An 18,009-nucleotide genomic window follows, 5' to 3' on the forward strand; every position below is an offset into this window, starting at 1 on the left:
AGAGATTATCATAGTAAATGAAGTGAGCTAGACAAAGGCAGACGGATATCATAGGATATCACTTATGCACGGAATCTTAAAAAAATGGTACAAAAGAACTTACATAGAAAAGGGAGATGAACCCACAGACGTAGAAAATGAACTTATGGTTACCAAAGGGGAAAGGAGGGGAAGGGATAAATTAGGAGTTGGAAATTAACACGTACACACTACTATGCATAAAACAGATAACCGACAAGGACCTACTGTGTAGCATAAGGACCTACTGTGCAGCATAAGGACCTACTGTGCAGCACAAGAACCTACTGTGCAGCATAAGGACCTACTGTGCAGCACAAGGACCTCCTGTGTAGCACAAGAACCTACTGTGTAGCACAAGGACCTCCTGTGCAGCATAAGGACCTCCTGTGCAGCACAAGGAACTATACCCAGCATTTTGTAATAAGCTATAAGGGAAAAGAATCGGAAATATATATATATAATATATGCATATATAAAATGGAATCACTTTGCTGTACATCTGAAATTAACACAACATTGTAAATCAACTATACTTCAGTTTAAAAAAATTAAAAAGGAATCCTGCTCTCTGGGTCATAGTGACTTTAAAAAATGAGTGAGTGGATCCAGTTTACAAGCATATCTGAGGTCAGTGTATATGGCACAGCAAGAGGAGGGCTTGCCCAGGGCCCTGACCCCTGTGACCAAGAGCAGTGATGCAAAGACTAATGGAGAAAAGTGGGATGATGCCATAGTAATGAGTAATGATGTCATAGGAATAAGAGTGATTATACTGTTATCATAATTACTGTTGCTGGCATCACCAAGTGCTTCCTGGGTACCAGGCATATTTGCATGTATTAATTTATTTAGTTTTCACAGCAGCCCTACAAAGAAATAGGTACTATTGTTGATCCTATTTCTTAAAAGACCTCCCTGATGGCTCAGCAGGTAAAGAATCCACCCTCAGCACAGGAGACATGGGAGACGTGGGTTCACTTCCTGGGTCAGGAAGATCCCTGGAGGAGGGAAATGGCAGCCCCCGCCAGTATTCTTGCCTGAAAAATCCCATAGACAGAGGAGAAGGTGAGCTACAGTCCACAGGGTCTTAAGGTGTCAGGCACAACTGAGCAACCAAGTTTGCACACGTTTCTTAAAGGTGAGGAAATTGCTATCAGGGAATCCATCTATAATATGTCACCTCAGTCTTCAAACATGAGGTTTTTTTCTTTTTTTAAAAAGTATGACAAAATTTACAGAACATTTGGAAAATGCAGAACAAATTTACATATAGTTACACTAAATATAACAATTTTTAAAGTAGATTTTTAGTTGGGGTTGCAATATCAAACTCTCAAAAATTAATAGAATGAATAGACAGGGAAGTAGAAAGATAATAGTAGATCTGAAAATCACTATGAACCAATTCAACATAATTAAGATGTATACAACTTTCACACAACAGCAGGATACAAATTCTATTCAAATTGCCATAGACTATAAACCAACAGACATGGGAATATATCCAGGGGATATAAAACAAGGTACAAAAATGTCATGGTCTAAAGGTATTGAAATCATACAGAATCTATTCTCCTGCCACTGTGGAATTATATTAGAAATCAATATAAAAAGATATTTGAAAATAACCCACATATTTTCAAATGTAATATGACATTTACCAAGAGAGATCTTTGACTTAGCCTTTGAAAGCCTCAATAAAGTTAAAAGACTGAAGAAACACAGAGGGTGATTGCAGAGAAGAATTTCAATGAGAAATTAATATCAAAGACACTTTATAAATCCCATGTATTTGGAAATTAAATGTCTACTTTTAAATGATGGGTGTATCAAAGAATCTGTAACAAGGAAAATTAGGAAATATTTGTAACAATAAAAATGAAAGAGAATTTATAAGAATTTATTGCATGTAGCTGAAGCTGCTCAATGCAACTAAATACAATGTAGAGTTTTGAATAAAATATGAAAACAAATAATGGACATGCACATAAGAAAATTGAATAGATCTGTGCTTTAGTTAATAATACTGTATCATGTGTTAAATTTCTTTTTTTTTTTTTTGCAGCATAGTATTTCTTTATATTCTCAGAATTAGATTAGAAGTTCCAAGTCTCATTCAAATTTCTTTTCTAAAAATCAGTAAAATAATAAGCTTTCCAGACTTTTAGCAGTAATACTAAATGCCAGAATAAATGGAACTATATCAAAGTTTTGAGTAAATATAAATTAGAAATCTAGCATTCTATTCATACCTAGTCAAAGAGTTGGAACCAAAATGTCATGGACTTTTAGCTAAGCAAAAATTCAAGTTTTCTTATATATATATATATATAAAAATGTAGGTATATATATATACACAAAAGCTTTTCTGCTACACCTGATACAGACTTGAGAAAGAATAAAAAGAGATGGAGCAATTAGAAAACATAAACAATAAAGTGGAAACACTGATTATGAAGTAGAAAAAGTGAAACTAGATAAAAGTTAAAGGGCATCATAAGGTCCTGTTGCTTTTAAACATGGTTGCCCTCTAGAATCACATCTAGAGCTTTGAAGAAGAAAGCAATACCTAGGCATTTGTATTTTTCAAAAAATTCCAAGATAATTCTAATGTGCATGTGGGTTTTGAAAAGTGATTCCAGTTTTTTCTATTAAAAGTAGTAGTTTAGTATACAGAATTCTCTTATTTTCTGTCGACCAATGCAATGGTATTAAAATGAATAATTGTTACATAATCAAAATAGTAAAAGATGTTTGTCAGTTTTAACAATCAATAGCGAGACAAAAACAGTGTGACAAAACAGCAAGCCACAATGGAAACATGATTAATCTAACAATATAAAATAATTGCGTACAATTTGGGGGGTTAAGTAGAGTGATACTCTTAGTGGAAGTGCATACCTGTGCGTGTTTCATCCCCCTGAAGTGAAGTCGTTCAGTTGTGTCTGACTCTTTGCGGCCCTGTGGACTGTAGCCTACCAGGCTCCTCTGTCCATGGGATTTTCCAGGCAAGAGTACTGGAGTGGGTTGCTGTTTCCTTCTCCAGAGGATCTTCCCGACCCAGGGATCAAACCCAGGTCTGCTACATTGCAGGCAGACGCTTTACCCTCCATCCCCCTAGCCTCGTGTATGCATTTGGTTGGTACATTTCATCCATTTACATTTAAGGTAATTATCAATATGTATGATTCTATTAGCATTTTCTTAATTGTTTTGGGTTTATTTTTTTGTAGGTGTTTTCCTTCCCTTGTGTTTCCTCCCTAAAGAAGTTCCTTTAGCCTTTTGTTGTAAAGCTGGTTTGGTGGTGCTGAATTCTCTTAACTTTTGCTGGTCTGGAAAGCTTTTGATTTCTCCATCAAATCTGAACCAGAGTCTTGCTGGGTAGAGTATTCTTGGTTGTACTTTCCTCCCTTTCATCACTTTAAATATGTCATGCCGTTCCCTTCTGGCTTGTAGAGATTCTGTTGAGAAGTCAGCTGACAGCCCGATGGAAGTTCCCTCGTATGTTATTTGTCATTTTCCCTTGTTGCTTTTAATATTTTATCATTTAATTTTCATCATTTTGATTACTGTGTGTCTTGGTGTGTTACTCCTTGGGTTTATCCTTCCTGGGACTCTTTGTGTTTCCTAGACGTGGTTGAATATTTCCATTCCCATGTTAGGGAGGTTTTCAGCTATTATCTCTTCAAATATCTTCTCAGGTCCTCTCTCTTTTCTCCTTTTGGAACCCCTATAATGTGAATGCTTGTGCATTTAATATTGTCTCAGAGGGCTCTTAGGCTGTCTTCATTTTTTTTTTTTTTTCCATTCTTTTTTCTGGATTCTGTTTTGCAGCAGTGATTTCCACCATTCTATCCTCCAGGTCATTTATCCATCCTTCTGCCTCAGTTATTCTGCTATTGATTCATCTTTGTTTGTTTGTTCTTTAGTTCTTCTAGGTCTTTGGCAAACATTTCTTGCATCTTCTCTATTTTTTTTTTTCTGAGATCCTGGATCATCTTCATTATTATTATTCTGAATTCTTTTCCTGGAAGTTTGCCTATCTCCACTTCATTTAGTTGTTTTTCTGGGGTTTTGTCTTGCCCCTTTATCTGGGACATAACCCTCTGCCTTTTCATTATGATTAACTTGCTGGGATGTGGTTTTCGTTCTGGCAGCCGTGGGCTTGTAGTTCTTGTGTCTTCTGTCTGCCCTCTGGTGGAGGAGCCCAAGAGGCTTGTATAAGCTTCCTGATGGGAGCAGTGGTGGCGGGGAAACTGGGTCTTGCTCGGGTGGGCAGGGCCACGCTGAGTAAAACTTGATCCCAGTTGCTGATGGATAAGGTTGTGCCCTCTCCCTGTTAGTTGCCTGAGGGGACCCAGTGGTGGAGTCTGCAGGCTCTGTCGTAAGGTAAATGGTGAGCTCCCAGAGGGCTCACACCAACGGGCACCTCCCAGGACCGCTGCTGCCAGCGCCCTGTCCCCCTGGCAAGCCACTGCCCACCCAGGCCTCTATAGGAGGCCCTCCAGCACGAGCAGGTAAGTCTGATTCAGTCTGTGGGGTCACTGCTCCTTTACCCTGGGTCCTGGTGCATGCAAGATTTTGCTTGTGCCTTCCAAGAGTGAATTCTCTGTTTCCGCCAGTCTTGTAGAAGTTCTGCAGTCCAGTCACCTTGGCCTTCAAAGTCAGGTTCCGTGGGGATTCCTGGTCCCTTTGCCTGATCCCCAGGCTGGGAAGCCTGACGTGAGGCTCAGCAGCACAGCAGTGGGAGAGCTTCTTTGGTACTGTCGTTCTCCAGTGTGTGGGTCAGCCAGCGGCAGGTGTGGGATTTGATTATATCGTGACCGCGCCCCACCCCCCACCATCTTGTTGCAGCTTCTCCTGTCTTTGGACGTGGGGTATCTTTTTTTGATGGGTTCCAGCATCCTCCTGTCAATGGTTGTTCCACAGCTAGCTGTAATTTTGGTGCTCTTGCCGGAGGAGATGAGCTCACATCCTTCTACTGCACCATCTTGAACCTAAATCCCAGAAGTGAGTTTTAAGACTCACTTCTCTAATGTATTGTGTACAGGCGATTAGCTTTCTGAAGAATCTTTGTTGATGCTTTTTTTCCTCTCAAAAGTCAATCTCAAAGAGAAAGGAAGGACAGAAAAGAAAGAAGAGTTATAATCATCCTTTTGGTGTTAGCTTCCCTTATAGCTCAGTTGGTAAAGAATTCACCTGCAATGCAGGAGACCCTGGTTTGATTCCTGGATCAGGAAGATCCCCTGGAGAAGGGATAGGCTACCCACTCCAGTATTCTTGGGCTTCCCTGGTGGCTCAGCTGGTAAAGAATCCGCCTGCAATGCGGGAGGCCTGGGTTCGGTCCCTGGGTTGGGAAGATCCCCTGGAGGAGGGAAGGGCCCCCCAGTGCAGTATTCTGGCCTGGAGAATCCCATGGACTGTATAGTGCATGGGATCGCAAAGAGTCGGACACGACTGAGCGAGTTTCACTTTTGATGTCAAGGTTAACTGACCTTTAAGACCTTGGCCATGACCAGCTCTTAGATTCACAGCCATCCTGCCGTTGCCCCCTGAATGCAACGTTCATGACCTGGGACAAGTTAATCAGTTCCTGTGTAGGCCTCTGTTCTGTCCTCTGTAAGAGGATGTGGTGAACAGCAGGTCCTACTTGGAACTGAGATGATATCTGTAAACTTGGTGCAGCTGTTTGGGCCTCACGGCCTCTCCGTGGGGGTGGGCTGGACGCGTAGCTGTGGACACATGACTCATGGTCGCCAGAGACGAGGGTGGAGTCACACAGCCCCTGCTCTCTGACCCTTAACCCCTGTGCGTTGTCTCTGCTGTGTCTTGAGTTGCTTCTGTTCCCACAGCCTGGACTTACTGTTCACATGCTCAGAGAGGTAGCCAGCAGCTGGTGGGAAGTGTGATAAGGGGAGAAGACTTCCCACCCCCAGGGTTTGCTCCAGAACCCGAGACCCCTCTGCTCAGTCCAGGCGGCATCGCCCGTGTGGCTTCCGTGTCGGTTCCTTAGAGGAGAGAGGAGGACCCGCGGAGACCCATCCCCGGAGAGGAGGCCATGGGCTTGGAGTCGGTCCTGCCGTGTGAGGGCGGGAGTTGTGGCGAGGTGGGGGAGGCCCGACTCCAGGGCAGCCGTACCTGGGCCTGGTCTCCCCGAGAGCCTGCTCCTCCATGAAGCCTCCATGTCCTCAGGAGCCAGTTCTTGGGACTCTGTGGTCATGTCTGACCTTGGCCCCTGAGCTGTGGTTCCTCTCTTGGGCCCATTTCTCGCCCCCCGACCCTGCCTTTCCTTCTACCCCACCCCACCCCTGCCCAGGCCAGACCCCGGCGAGTGCCCTCAGCCCCTGACCCCGCACATGATGAGCAGAGCCCCCTCCTCTCCTGCTGGGGACGGTCCTGTGTGCGCGTGCCCTTGCCCGGCTCATAGACGCCCTCTGCCCAGGGTGCGGAAGCCCGCTCGCCCTGCTGCACGTCACCCCGGTACCCACCGGCCCCGCCTGCCCCAGCCTCTGCACGCCCCAGCCCTGTCCACTGGGCCTCCCCTTCCTCCTGCTTCCCTTCGCCCACCCCTCCCCTGGGCGCCCCTCCTCCTCGCCCCTCGCAGTCCACCGCTGGCCCCCTCCTGCACTGTGCTGGGTGTGGTCAGAGGTGTGGTCGTTCCCTGGGGGTGGACTCCAGCCCGCAAGCCTCATTCCGTCCCTGTTTTCTCCCCTTCCGTTTCTGTTTGCGTCTTCCTCTCAGCACACCGTGGGCTGTCTTCTGTTTTCAAGAAAAGAAGGCGCTGTCAACTCCCTTAACCTCCTCTGACTGCTGCTCTGCTGTGGCCGCCCTTCTTACCCAGCACCGCCCCCTCCCCTCCGTCTGCCCCCTGCACCCCAGAAACAGATCTCTGGGTCCCTCGGGGCTTGACTGCTGTGGGAGGGGGTGGTGCGGGGCGCGGTGCACAGGACTGAGAAGGTGGGGGGCCGGTCACAGGCAGGGACAGCGCTAGGGTGGGGAGCGTGTTCGGGGGGACCCGGGGGCGGGAGGTGCCTCCTGGCGGAGGGCCACTTGGGTGGAGATCTGAAAGGCGAGCAAGACCCAGCGGAGCCGGCCTGGGGCAGGATCCCAGGCAGACGGGAAGGGAAGGGCAGAGGTCCTTGCGCAGGAATGAACTTGACCACGTGAGGGAAACATAAGAAAGATGCTTCCTCGGCCAGCTCACCCCTGCCCCTCTCACCCGCAGCGCCTGCTGCTCCTGGAGCCTCCTGGCAGCGGTCACGGGGGCTGCTGGCCGCCCCGGGGGCCACCCTGTCCTCGTCTTGCTTGACCTTGACCCGGCCGCCTGGCTGAGCCGCGCTCCCCTGCCTCTGCACCTGCCCCGACCTCGCCACCTCCCTGCTGGCCGCCAGCGCCTGCTGCCTGCTGGTGGGAAGGTGCCAAGCCCGCATCCAGGGCTCCTCTTCGCATTCCTTGCATGTGCTGCAGCTCCACTCAAAGTGGGGGGGGGGGGCCCTCTGAAAAAAGGCCCCTCTGCTGAGCTTCAGACCTGCCCACGTGGCTCTTCAAGTCAGCATTTCCGAGCTTAACTCACAGCCCTCCTCCTGGCCTGCAGCCTCCCTGACTCCCACCACCGCCCGCGCCCGCCCTCCCACCTCTAATGGGGGTCTCTCCACCCCTTTCCACCTCTCTTCCGCTGGTGCTGTCTCAGTTTCCTGCTGAGTCATGGGTTCTTTCCAGCTTCCTGCCCTCTCCCCTTGTCCTGAAGCCCCCTGCTGTCACGCCAGGGCACTGATCGGATCTCGCCTCTCCCTGGAGCTCTGGGCGAGTTTGCCCTGGTGATGACCCAATGGCCCAAGGGCTCTGCCCCACAGGCCTGCCCAGCTTCGCCTCCCACCCCCACCTTGTGCCCCAGCCTGGCTGAACCACCTCGGCTTTGCCACACAGGACAAGCTGGTTTTGTTATCTTTGCCTTTGCTGCCATCTTTCCATGGAATGTTCTGATTTTGCAGTCTTGGCACATGCCCACTCGGTCTCCAGTCCCGCTGGAATGTCGTCTGTCAGCCTGTCCACACCCTCAGTGGGTGGACGCTCCCTCCTTTCTGCTCCCTGCACCGCAGGGAACGCTTAGGTGCTTAGCGTGCTGTGTGTGTCTGCCTGCCTTCCTCTCTAGAATGTGAATTCTGAGAGCGCAGTCATTTTTTATCACGTGCCTCTTCGTATCTCTGATGGAGAACACAATCCATGGTGAGTGATAGCCGTAGGGAAAATCAATACGGATAAAAATAACCATGTCAGTTGACTGTGAGTGGCGTGTGGCTGACTGGGCACCTGGTGAACCCAGCGCCCTGCTGCACTGAGATCATGACGCCCCTTTGTGTGTGTGCACGCGTGCATGTAAGTCACTGAGTCATGTCTGACTCTGCGACCCCGTGGACTGCAGCCCTCCACGCTCTTCTGTCCATGGAATGCTCCAGGCAAGAACACTGGAGTGGGTTGCCATGCCCTCCTCCAGGGGATCTTTCCTACCCAGGGATCGAACCCGTGTCTCCTGTGTCTCCTGTATTGGCAGGCAGGTTGTTCACCGCTAGCACCGCTTGGAAAGCCCTAACACACCTTTGCTTCCCGCTTTAATATCAGATACCCAGTCGCCTTCATGGAGCTGATACATAGTTTTGTGGGGAAAATATGGCTCTGAGAAGAAAATCGGCTGTTAGTACTGGTGATGAAGTTGGGAGGAGCCCTCAGTAAGTGAGGTTTTCAGAAATCCTTGATAGATTAAGAACCAAGTGTTGAGTTTGTCGGCACGGATGTACGGCATGAACAAATGCAGTGAATAGGAGTAAAAAGATGACCTGTGAATTATTTCAGCAAGGATCTCAGTGCAGCCACGTATCATCAAATGAGAAACGTTTAGAGAAAGTTAATGGTGATGAACCTGAGTCAGGATGTATCCGGAAGCGGCTGTGAGCTGATGTGCTGAGATGCAGGAGAAAGGAGGTGTCTGCAGGGGCCCCTGCACCCTGACGTAGGGGGCAAGTGGGAAGCCTTTTTACTGTTTTTATGGGGAGAATTCTTTACATTGTAGGTTTCTGAGCATTTGGGGACTCGGCTGCGGTCTTTCACGAATATTAAACATCTGCTGCTTCCCCTTAAAAAATAGAGCTGATGACAGAGGGCACCGTGGTGATGTCTTGTTGTCTTGTGTGCCCGGGAGTGAGACATCCCACCTCAGCGGACTTCTCGGGATGATGGCAGCACCACAAGCATCAGCAGTTCCGTTGTGGAGTAAAATCCTACGCAGGAGTGTCAGCCTCTCCTTCTGAACAGGCCAAGGAGGATGTGCTTCTATAGGGATGTGTTCACAGGCAGTTACAGGGTAGAGGCTTTTTTTTTTCCTTTGTATTATCCCAGACATTTCCGATAAATTAAAAAATAACAATAACATACGACCGTCCCTCCCCACCTGCTGTCAGGAGCCCGCCTGTCCGTATTTACCACTGTCAGCATTGCTGCCTGTTACATATTTTCTTTCCACATATACTTTTTTCCAGAAATATGTACTTTTAAATTTTTATCTATTTATTTTGTTGTTGTTGAGTTGCTAAGTTGTATCCCACTCTTTTGTGACCCTGTGAACTGTAGCCCACCAGACGCCTCTGTCCATGGGATTTCCCAGGCAAGAATACTGGAGTGGGTTGCCCATTTCCGTCTCCAGGGGATCTTCCTGACCCAGGGATCAAACCCATGTCTCCTGCGTTGGCAGGTGGATTTTTTACCACTGAGCCAGCAGGGAAGCCTGATTATTAATTTATGTCTGTGCTGGGTCTTTGCTGCTGAGCGCTGGCATTCTCTAATGGCAGCAAGCCGGGGTCATTCTCGAATGGCGATGTGAGGGCTTCTCAATGCAGTGCCTTCTCCTGTTGTCGAGGATGGGCGGGCAGTCTTCAGTAATTGTGGCTCCTGGGTTTCGTTGCTCCGCGGTACGTGGGATCTTCCCAGACGAGGGACTGAACCCGTGTCTCCTGCATTGGCAGGCAGATTCTTAACTACTGGGCCACCAGGGAGGTCCTGAAAGTTGTTGTTTTTTTTTTTTTTCCTTTTCATGAAAATCTTCTCCTTCAAAATTTATTACTTGTAATGTGTGGTAGGCTCTGAATTCAGTTAATTGTTAATTAACAGCTGTTAGAGTTGTGGGTAAAAGAAAGGGTTAAAGCTCTGGGGCAGGTGGAGAAGAGGTAAGGTTTATCGAGGGTATCGGAGCTGCTGGCCGTGGTTTTCAGCGCAGAAATGATGTTGTTCCTCTGATCGCTGGTGTTCCTGCTCCTGCTTCTTCCCCTGCTCTGAGGGCGCAGCACTGGGAGTGGAAGGGGGCTCGAGGGAAGAGACAGTTGCCCTGGGTCTCACTCTGCTCGTCTGTAAGAGGAGTCCACCGTGGACTGGTGGGCTGGACCATCCCCCAGGTGCGTGCATCAGGTGTCAGGAGAACAGCTCCACATGGAGGGGCTCAAACTCTCAGGCCCTCGTGTGTGGAGGAGCGAGAGAGAGAGGACTTCGGATTGAGAGAGTCTCAGCATCTTCCTGGCGGGGAGGGTCCAGTTTAGAAGGGTGATGGGTGAGGGTTGAGGGGAGCCGCTGGGGACCTGTGTCTTGAGGAAGTGCCTGGCCTTTTCACGGGACAGCGGTTTTGTGGTTGTTCAGCTGCTCATATGTGTCCGACTCTTTGCGACCCCATGGACTGCAGTATGCCAGGCTCCTCTGTCCTTCACCATCTCCCCGAGTTTGCTCGAACTCATGTCCATTGAGTCAGTGATGCAATCCAACCATCTCGTCCTCTGTCGTCCCTTTCTCCTCCTGCCCTCAATTATAACCTTTTTTTTTTTTTTTTGGCTGCATTGCATGGCTTATGGGATCTTAGTTCCCTGACTAGGGATCGAACCCATGTCCTCGGCAGTGAGTATAGAATCCTAACCACTGGACTGCCAGTGGAGGTCCTTATTTTAACCATTTTTAGGTGTACTGTTCATTGGCGTTGAGTACACTCACATTGTGTGTAACCGCCATCCCCTCCCATTGCTAGAACTTTCTCATCACATCAGACTGAAACCCTGCCCCCAGTGACCACTGACCCCCACCCCCTGCCCTGGCCCCTGGTGCCCACCAGCCTGCTTCTTGTCTCTGACTCTGACTCCTCTAGAGATAGCGTGGGAGTGGGATCACACAGCAGTTGTCCTTTTCTGTCTGACTGACTTCACTTAGCATGTTCTCAGGCCCCTCCATGTTGCAGCATGTCTCCGAGTGTTATTCCTTTTTAAGGCTGAGTAGTATTCCACTGTGTGTATGGACCACACTTTGTCCATCCGTTCATCTGCTGGTGGAGGTTTGAGTTGCCTCCATTTTGGCTGCTGTGAAAATGTGGGTTCCAGCCCCTGCTCAGGCCTCTGTTTTCAGCTCTTTTGGGTACACACCCAGAAGTGGGATTGCTGGATCATATTATATAATTCTGTGTTTAATCTCTGAGGGCAACTGCCAGGCTCTTCTCCACAGCTGCACCGCTTCACATTCCCACCAGTTTCTCCAGGAGGAAGAAAAGTTGTCTGTGCTCGATATAAATCCGATTTCACATGAAGTGGGGCAGGACCTACCCTCAAGTCATTAGGAGTCTGGGGTGGGTGAGGGAGGGTTTGGGGCTTCCCTGGTAGCTCAGTTGGTAAAAAATCTGCCTGCGATGCAGGAGACCCCAGTTCGATTCCTGGGTCAGGAAGATTCTCTAGAGAAGGGATAGGCTACCCACTCCAGTATATTCTTGGGGTTCCCTGGTGGCTTAGCTGGTAAAGAATCCGCCTGCAATGGGGGAGACCTGGGTTCGATCCCTAGGTTGGAAAGATCCCCTGGAGTAGGGAAAGGCTGCCCACTCCACTAGTCTGGCCTGGAGAATTCCATGGACTGTATAGTCTGTGGGCTCACAAAGAGTCAGACACGACTGAGCGACTTTCACTGAGAGGGAGGGTTTGGAGGCCTGGCTGTATGTAGTCCTGGGACTTTGGGCCATGGGAAGCCGGGGGCCTTCTTAGCTAGGGCAGAGCAGAAGCAGGGTGGTGCTGTGGAAAGCTGAGGGCCCAGGGTCGGTGCAGGATGGACCTGGACATGGGCCAGGAGTGTCAGAGGCCCAGAGGGATCCAGCTTGGGGGGCTGGGCTCCACGCAGCAAGGTCGGAAGGGCAGGGGCGAAAGTGGAGACGTTTCTGGGCTCAGCAGTGCGCTGCTGGCCGCCGTGCCCACTCAGACTGAGTGAGGGTGGGGAGGAGGGGGCGGGCGTGTGGCGGGCAGGGACCTCTGGCGTTGTGACTTCTGAGGCCCCAAGTGGAAGACAGGTCGGGGTCACACACCCATCTGGTGAGCTCCTCGCCTACTGAAGGAGCAGACGTGTGTGCCGCAGACCTGGGAGCCGCACCCTGGACTCCTGGAGGTGCCCCCACCTTGTCAGTGGTCCTGGGGCCTGCCCGCCCTGGAAGGACGAGAGGATGAGCACGAGTCTGCCTACACTGGGAGCGGAAACACCAAACTCAAAGTCAGCTCGGCTCCTGTGGGTGGAGAGACAGAAAAGGTGCTACACTAAGCTCTCAGGCAGCTCCGGTCCTTCTTTTTTTCTGTAATTGTGCAGAGTGTGTAAGAACGACACCATCCTGTGAAATATGACGAGCGAGGGCCTCGTGCGGCCGAGTGGCTTTGCGTTTGCCCCTGTGCACGCAGCTCATTGGCTGAAAACCCGGTCCTGCCCCAGAGAGCTTCAGCTCCTTTCCGTCTGAGCGAGGATCTTTGGAGTTTCCACCGCTGAGGGCTTTTCCAGGAGGCACGGGGTGGGTGAAGGTGGGAGGTGTGCTTGTTAGGTGCTGCCCAAAGGCATGGTTGTAGGAATCATTAATGATAAGAAATGCTGCATTCTCTGGTTCTTTATAAATAGATGCCTACCTCTTGGAAGAAGCCTGTAGCAGTACCTTCTGTGGGTTTAGATTTTTAAAAGTTAATGATTGTGACCCTGGTTTAGATTTTTAAAAGTTAATGATTCTGACCCCGGTTCGGAGAAAGAGGATGACTGTGTTTTGAGAAACCTTGTTATCTGCAGGTTCAGCTCTGTAGCAGCCTTGCCTGGGGGTGGCTTGCTGGGTCACAGGTCTGTCTGCGCCCAGTGGAGATGCAGTTAGTCTGCTGATCCCTTCCTGACTCAGTCCCACCTCCTCCAGGCCCTGGGAGCTTGGCTTCCCACGGCTCCAGGCTGCAGCGGAGGAGGGAGGTGCCTGTGTGCTCTGCGAGGACCAGTCGCCCGAGAGCGTGAACAGGCTTTGCAGGGAACTGCTTCGTGTTTTCAGAGACCTCCTTCGAGCCTCCTGAGCAGTGCCTCCCTTCTCCCATGAGTGGTCCCTGCAGGGAGGCTGGATTCTGCCCCAGTGGGAGCTCTGCAGACCTCTTGGCCTCCCCAGCCTGCACCAGGAGCCCCATGGGCTTCAGGAGGGGGCCCTGCCCCGTCCATCCTCGCAGCCTGCACTCAGCTCCTGAGTCCCCTTGCCCCCAGGGGTAAAGCACCTGGATGAGTCGCAGCCCCGGGCTCCTCTCTGTGGCTCCAGAGGGAGATGAGAGAGGCCGCCTCAGTGTCGGTGGAAGGCAAAGAGCAGAGACGCTGTGCAGCAGACTTGCAGTCCCCACAAAAGAGGGCGGTGAGGACAGAAGGAGGAGGGGTCGCGAGAGGCCTGGAGACAGGTGACCCCTGGAGGATGCCTGCGTTCCAAGCCTTGTAGATGCTCGGCCTGGGGCTGAGTCCCGGCCAGAGAGGGACTCAGAGGGAGGAATGGGAGGGGAAGGGCTTCCCTGGTGGCTCAGCTGGTAAAGAATCCACCTGCAATGCAGGGGACCTGGCTTCAATTCCTGGGTCGGGAAGACCCCCTGGAGGAGGGTATAGCAACCCACTCCAGCATTCAGGCCTGGAGCGTCCCATGGACAGAGGAGCCTGGCGGGCTACAGTCTGTGGGGTCATAAAGAGTCAGACACGATTGAGCAGCTAAGCACAGCACAGCAAACAGGGGAAGGAAGGACCAGGAGGAGAAAACCCAGCAAATCGCACAGAAGAGGAGGAAGCCCACCTGGTGTTTCATCGGATTTGATTTTTTTTTTTTTCCTGATGTTAGGAAAATACCCATGAGCCCAGTGACCCTGAGGAGGTGTGGAATTGAGGCACCAGGGGATGAAGGGTTCACTCACAACGTGGGGATGTTTTGTGTGGTCAGGCCCAGGAGCCTCACGCCATGGTTAAGCGGAGATGTTGGGGCCTGTGGTCACCCCAGTGAAGGATTCGGTGGTCTGAGTGACAGTGGTTCTCGGAGGGCCCACTGTGGCCCCAGTAGGCTGGCCCTGCCCCGCTGGCTGTGCTGCTGTGGCAGGTGAAGTTACGTAAGATGGGTGCCTACCCCTGAGCTGGTCCCACAGGCTTCATCTACTTCAGTGCTTCCAGAAGCTTCCGTGGGGCCCCGTGACCCACGAGATGGCCCCCGTGCCCCCCATAGATCATTATGGTCACTTCTTCTGAAACGGCTGTCTTTTCTAAGAGATAATTTTAACACTTCTTAGGAGAAGGCAATGGCACCCCACTCCAGTGTTCTTGCCTGGAGAATCCCAGGGACGGGGGAGCCTGGTGGGCTGCCGTCTATGGGGTTGCACAGAGTCAAACATGACTGACGTGACTTAGCAGCAGCAGCAGCAGTAAGTATAATATTAAAGTGTTTAATCATATGGCAGAAAATGTAGATAAATAGCAGAAAAGAAAAACCATAACCCCGACTAACATCGCAGATGATCTTATTTGGCATAGTTCCCCGCCGTCCTTTTTTTAAGACCCCTGAATAAGTATAAATGCAGTTTTCTGTCCAACATCGCACATTTTTTTGGTCGTGGTTTTTCTAGGGTCTTCATTAACTGTGATTTTTAAATTGGCGGTACTTTCATTTCTTTGGGGATTTGAGTGGAAGCATTTTGAGTTTTCTAATGATTGTTAGACGTGGAGATTTAACCTGAATTGTAAACAAACGTCTCGTGCTAGCTCCCGGCGATACGCAGCGCTTGGCAGCTGAGTTAGTTCTCAGAGCTCTCCCCTCGTGTCTGTTTACAGGGATCTACCGCACAGAGAGGGATAAAGGCACGTTGTACGAGCTCACGTTCCGAGGGGACCACAAGCACCAGTTCAGACGCCTGGTCTTATTCCGGCCGTTCGGCCCCATCATGAAGGTGAAGAAGGAGCAGCTGAACATGGCCAGCACGCTGGTCAACGTCATCGTGCCGCTGGCCAGGAGGGTGGACAAGTTCCGGCAGTTCATGCAGAACTTCAGGTGTGTGTGACTCGCGGGTGGCTCCTCCCTCTGGCACGCAGGCCCCTTTCTCTCCCTGCTTGGCTCTGTTTTCTTCCTGTAGAGTTGATCGTTGTATTTGCCTTTCCCTGGAGCAATTAGATGCGACTTCCCTGGTGGCTCAGATGGTAAAACGTCTGCCTGCAATGCAGGAGACCTGGGTTTGATCCCTGGGTGGGGAAGATCCCCTGGAAAAGGAAATGGCAACCCACTCCAATATTCTTGCCTGGAAAATTCCATGGACAGAGGAGACTGGTAGGCTACAGTCCATGGTGTCGCAAAGAGTCAGACATGACTGAGTGACTTCACTTTCTTCTTTCTTTCTGGTGGCACAGTGGAAAAGAATCTGCCTGCCAATACAGGAGATGAAAAAGAGCTGGGTTCCGTTCCTGGGTCAGGAAGATCCCTGGGGGCAGGAAATGGCAACCCACTACAGTAATTCTTGCTTGGAAAATTGCCTGGATAGAGGAGCCTGGTGGGCTACTATCCATGGGGTGACAAAGAGTCAGACACTGAGCACTCAGAGCAATTGGAAAGTGACTAGATTTCCCTTCAGAAGTGCAGGTCAGGAGGTCTGGGTTTTCGTCAGGATCTGCAGAGATGGCCGGACACCTGGGGGTTCTGTTCTGACTGCGGTGGCTCAGGGTGGGGGCCATGTGGCTGTGCTGTCCCCAACGTGGACTGGGCCCTCTCCCGGCCCCCAAAGACCTCCGCCCTCGTGGCCATGGACCTGTGCGTCTGGCTGCAGCCCGGCTTCCCTTCCTGCCCCGCTCCAGCAGTGGCTGGAATGCTCTCAGAGTCTTTTTTATTTTAACCCATGTCTCCTCCGAGGTTACATGTAGAATTATGCCGAGAAGTTTCCCAGCCTTCATGTTTGTAGATACTTGAGAAGACTTCAACGGGCTTTTGTTCGGAGGCAGTGGTAGTTTTTACATGTGTCTTCAAGCTCCTGACTTGTAAGTGCTGTGTCGAATCTTGCACGCTTGTGGGCCACACTCACACTGCTTGAGGTCAGTCAGCAGCTAGCTTGGCCAGCCTATCTTAAAGATAGAAAGTCGTATGTGTCTAATGATACATCTTGGAATATCAAGCTTATTTTTCATCTTTTATTATTAAATGCACATTAAAGTCACTTGGTCATGTCTGACTCTTTGTGACCCTGTGGACTATACAGAATACTGGAGTGGGTAGCCTTTCCCTTCTCCAGGGGATCTTCCCAACCCAGGGATTGAACCCAGGTCTCCTACATTGCAGGCGGATTCTTTGCCAGTTGAGCCACAAGGGAAGCCCATGAATACTGGAGTGGGTAACCTATCCCTTCTCCAGCGGATCTTCCTGACCCAGGAGTCAAACCGGGGTCTCCTGAATTGCAAGCAGATTCTATACCAGCTGAGCTATCAGGGATTAAAAGACAGTAATGCTCAGTATAAGGGTGTGGTTGATACTTTACATTCCGGGTCGTGACCATATTTGAAGAGTAAGCCTCCTCGACTCCCTGGCTGGGTTTCAGAGATGGGAGTAAAGAAAGCCCCTCACTGTGCTGGATCCCAGGAAGCCCAGCACTTGTGTGCCAAGATCCCTTTCTGTCTTTTGTAACCTCACTCTGAATGTGTCCCTCAAGCAGAGGTGACAGCTTCTGTCGAGATGGCCCTCCCCTCGAGATGGTCTCATTCCAGCTTCCAGAACCTTCCCTACTGGCATGTCCAGGCCTAGAGATGCGAACGCCTCTGCGGGCACCAGGAGGGGTGCTGCTCTCATCCCTGTGTCCTGCCTACATCCTGTCATTAAGCTTTGTAAAGTCAAAGTATCAGTTGCTCAGTCCTGTCCGACTCTTGCGACCCCATGGACTGTAGCCCGCCCAACTCCTCTGTCCATGGGATTCTCCAGGCGAGAGTATAGGAGTGGGATGTCATGTCCTTCTCCAGGGGATCTTCCCGACCCAGGGATTGAACCCTGGTCTCTTGAATTGCAAGCAGATCTTTACTACCTGAGTCACCAGGGAATAGGCTAAGCTTTGTAAATGGGTCCTTAATAAATTTTCTCCAACTTGAAAGAGTAACCCTTTTCTAGCTCAATGTTAAGGTCACAATCCAGGAGTCTCTGGGGCTCCTCTGGCCTGACCGTCCCTTCATTCAGAATCCCTCAGTGGCGCTCCTGACTCCCGGTTCTGTGTGCAGTGTGTGTCAGGTAACTGCCCGAACCCGGTGTGGGCCGGCCGCGTGCTCCGCGTGTGCCCGGTGTGGACCAGGCCACTGCCTGTGCCCCAGGCAGGCTGCCACTCCGGAGAGGAAGCTGGCGGTTGTTTGGACCTGAAGTCACCTCCCCGTGATTTCTGCCCAGGGCTCTGGTTCTGGGCTCGCTCTGTCTTCTCCGGTTTGGGAGCTGCCTTCAGCCGTGCTGTCCCAAGGGGCTGGCTGGGCTGACCTGCCCTTTCCTCCTCTGAAGAACACGCCAGGGCACACCCCTTGCCTGTCAGCAGTGCCCCTCTGGCTCCAGCCCTGAAGTGGCTGGCGCTCGGCTCCTTTCAGCCTCCCCGGGTGCAGCCATGTCCCTCTCTGCCTTCTCTTCAGACCAGCTCAGTGCACTGGTGGAAGCATACATACTGAGCGGGCTGA

General features: G+C 50.7%; 1 protein-coding gene across 4 annotated transcripts in view; it reads left to right on the forward strand.

Moving 5' to 3' along the window:
- The window catches only part of CSGALNACT1 (chondroitin sulfate N-acetylgalactosaminyltransferase 1), a 339,116-nt gene that overhangs the window by 285,661 nt on the left and 35,446 nt on the right, over window positions 1-18,009 (forward strand). For all 4 annotated transcript variants that reach the window (XM_070781517.1, XM_070781520.1, XM_070781519.1 and 1 more), the window contains exon 4: window positions 15,160-15,376. In XM_070781517.1, the coding sequence (XP_070637618.1) occupies window positions 15,160-15,376 (217 nt within the window). The remainder of the gene's footprint in view (window positions 1-15,159; window positions 15,377-18,009) is intronic.

The sequence above is a fragment of the Bos indicus genome, chromosome 27 (genome assembly GCF_029378745.1).
Source record: "Bos indicus isolate NIAB-ARS_2022 breed Sahiwal x Tharparkar chromosome 27, NIAB-ARS_B.indTharparkar_mat_pri_1.0, whole genome shotgun sequence".
Classification (NCBI taxonomy): domain Eukaryota; kingdom Metazoa; phylum Chordata; class Mammalia; order Artiodactyla; family Bovidae; genus Bos; species Bos indicus.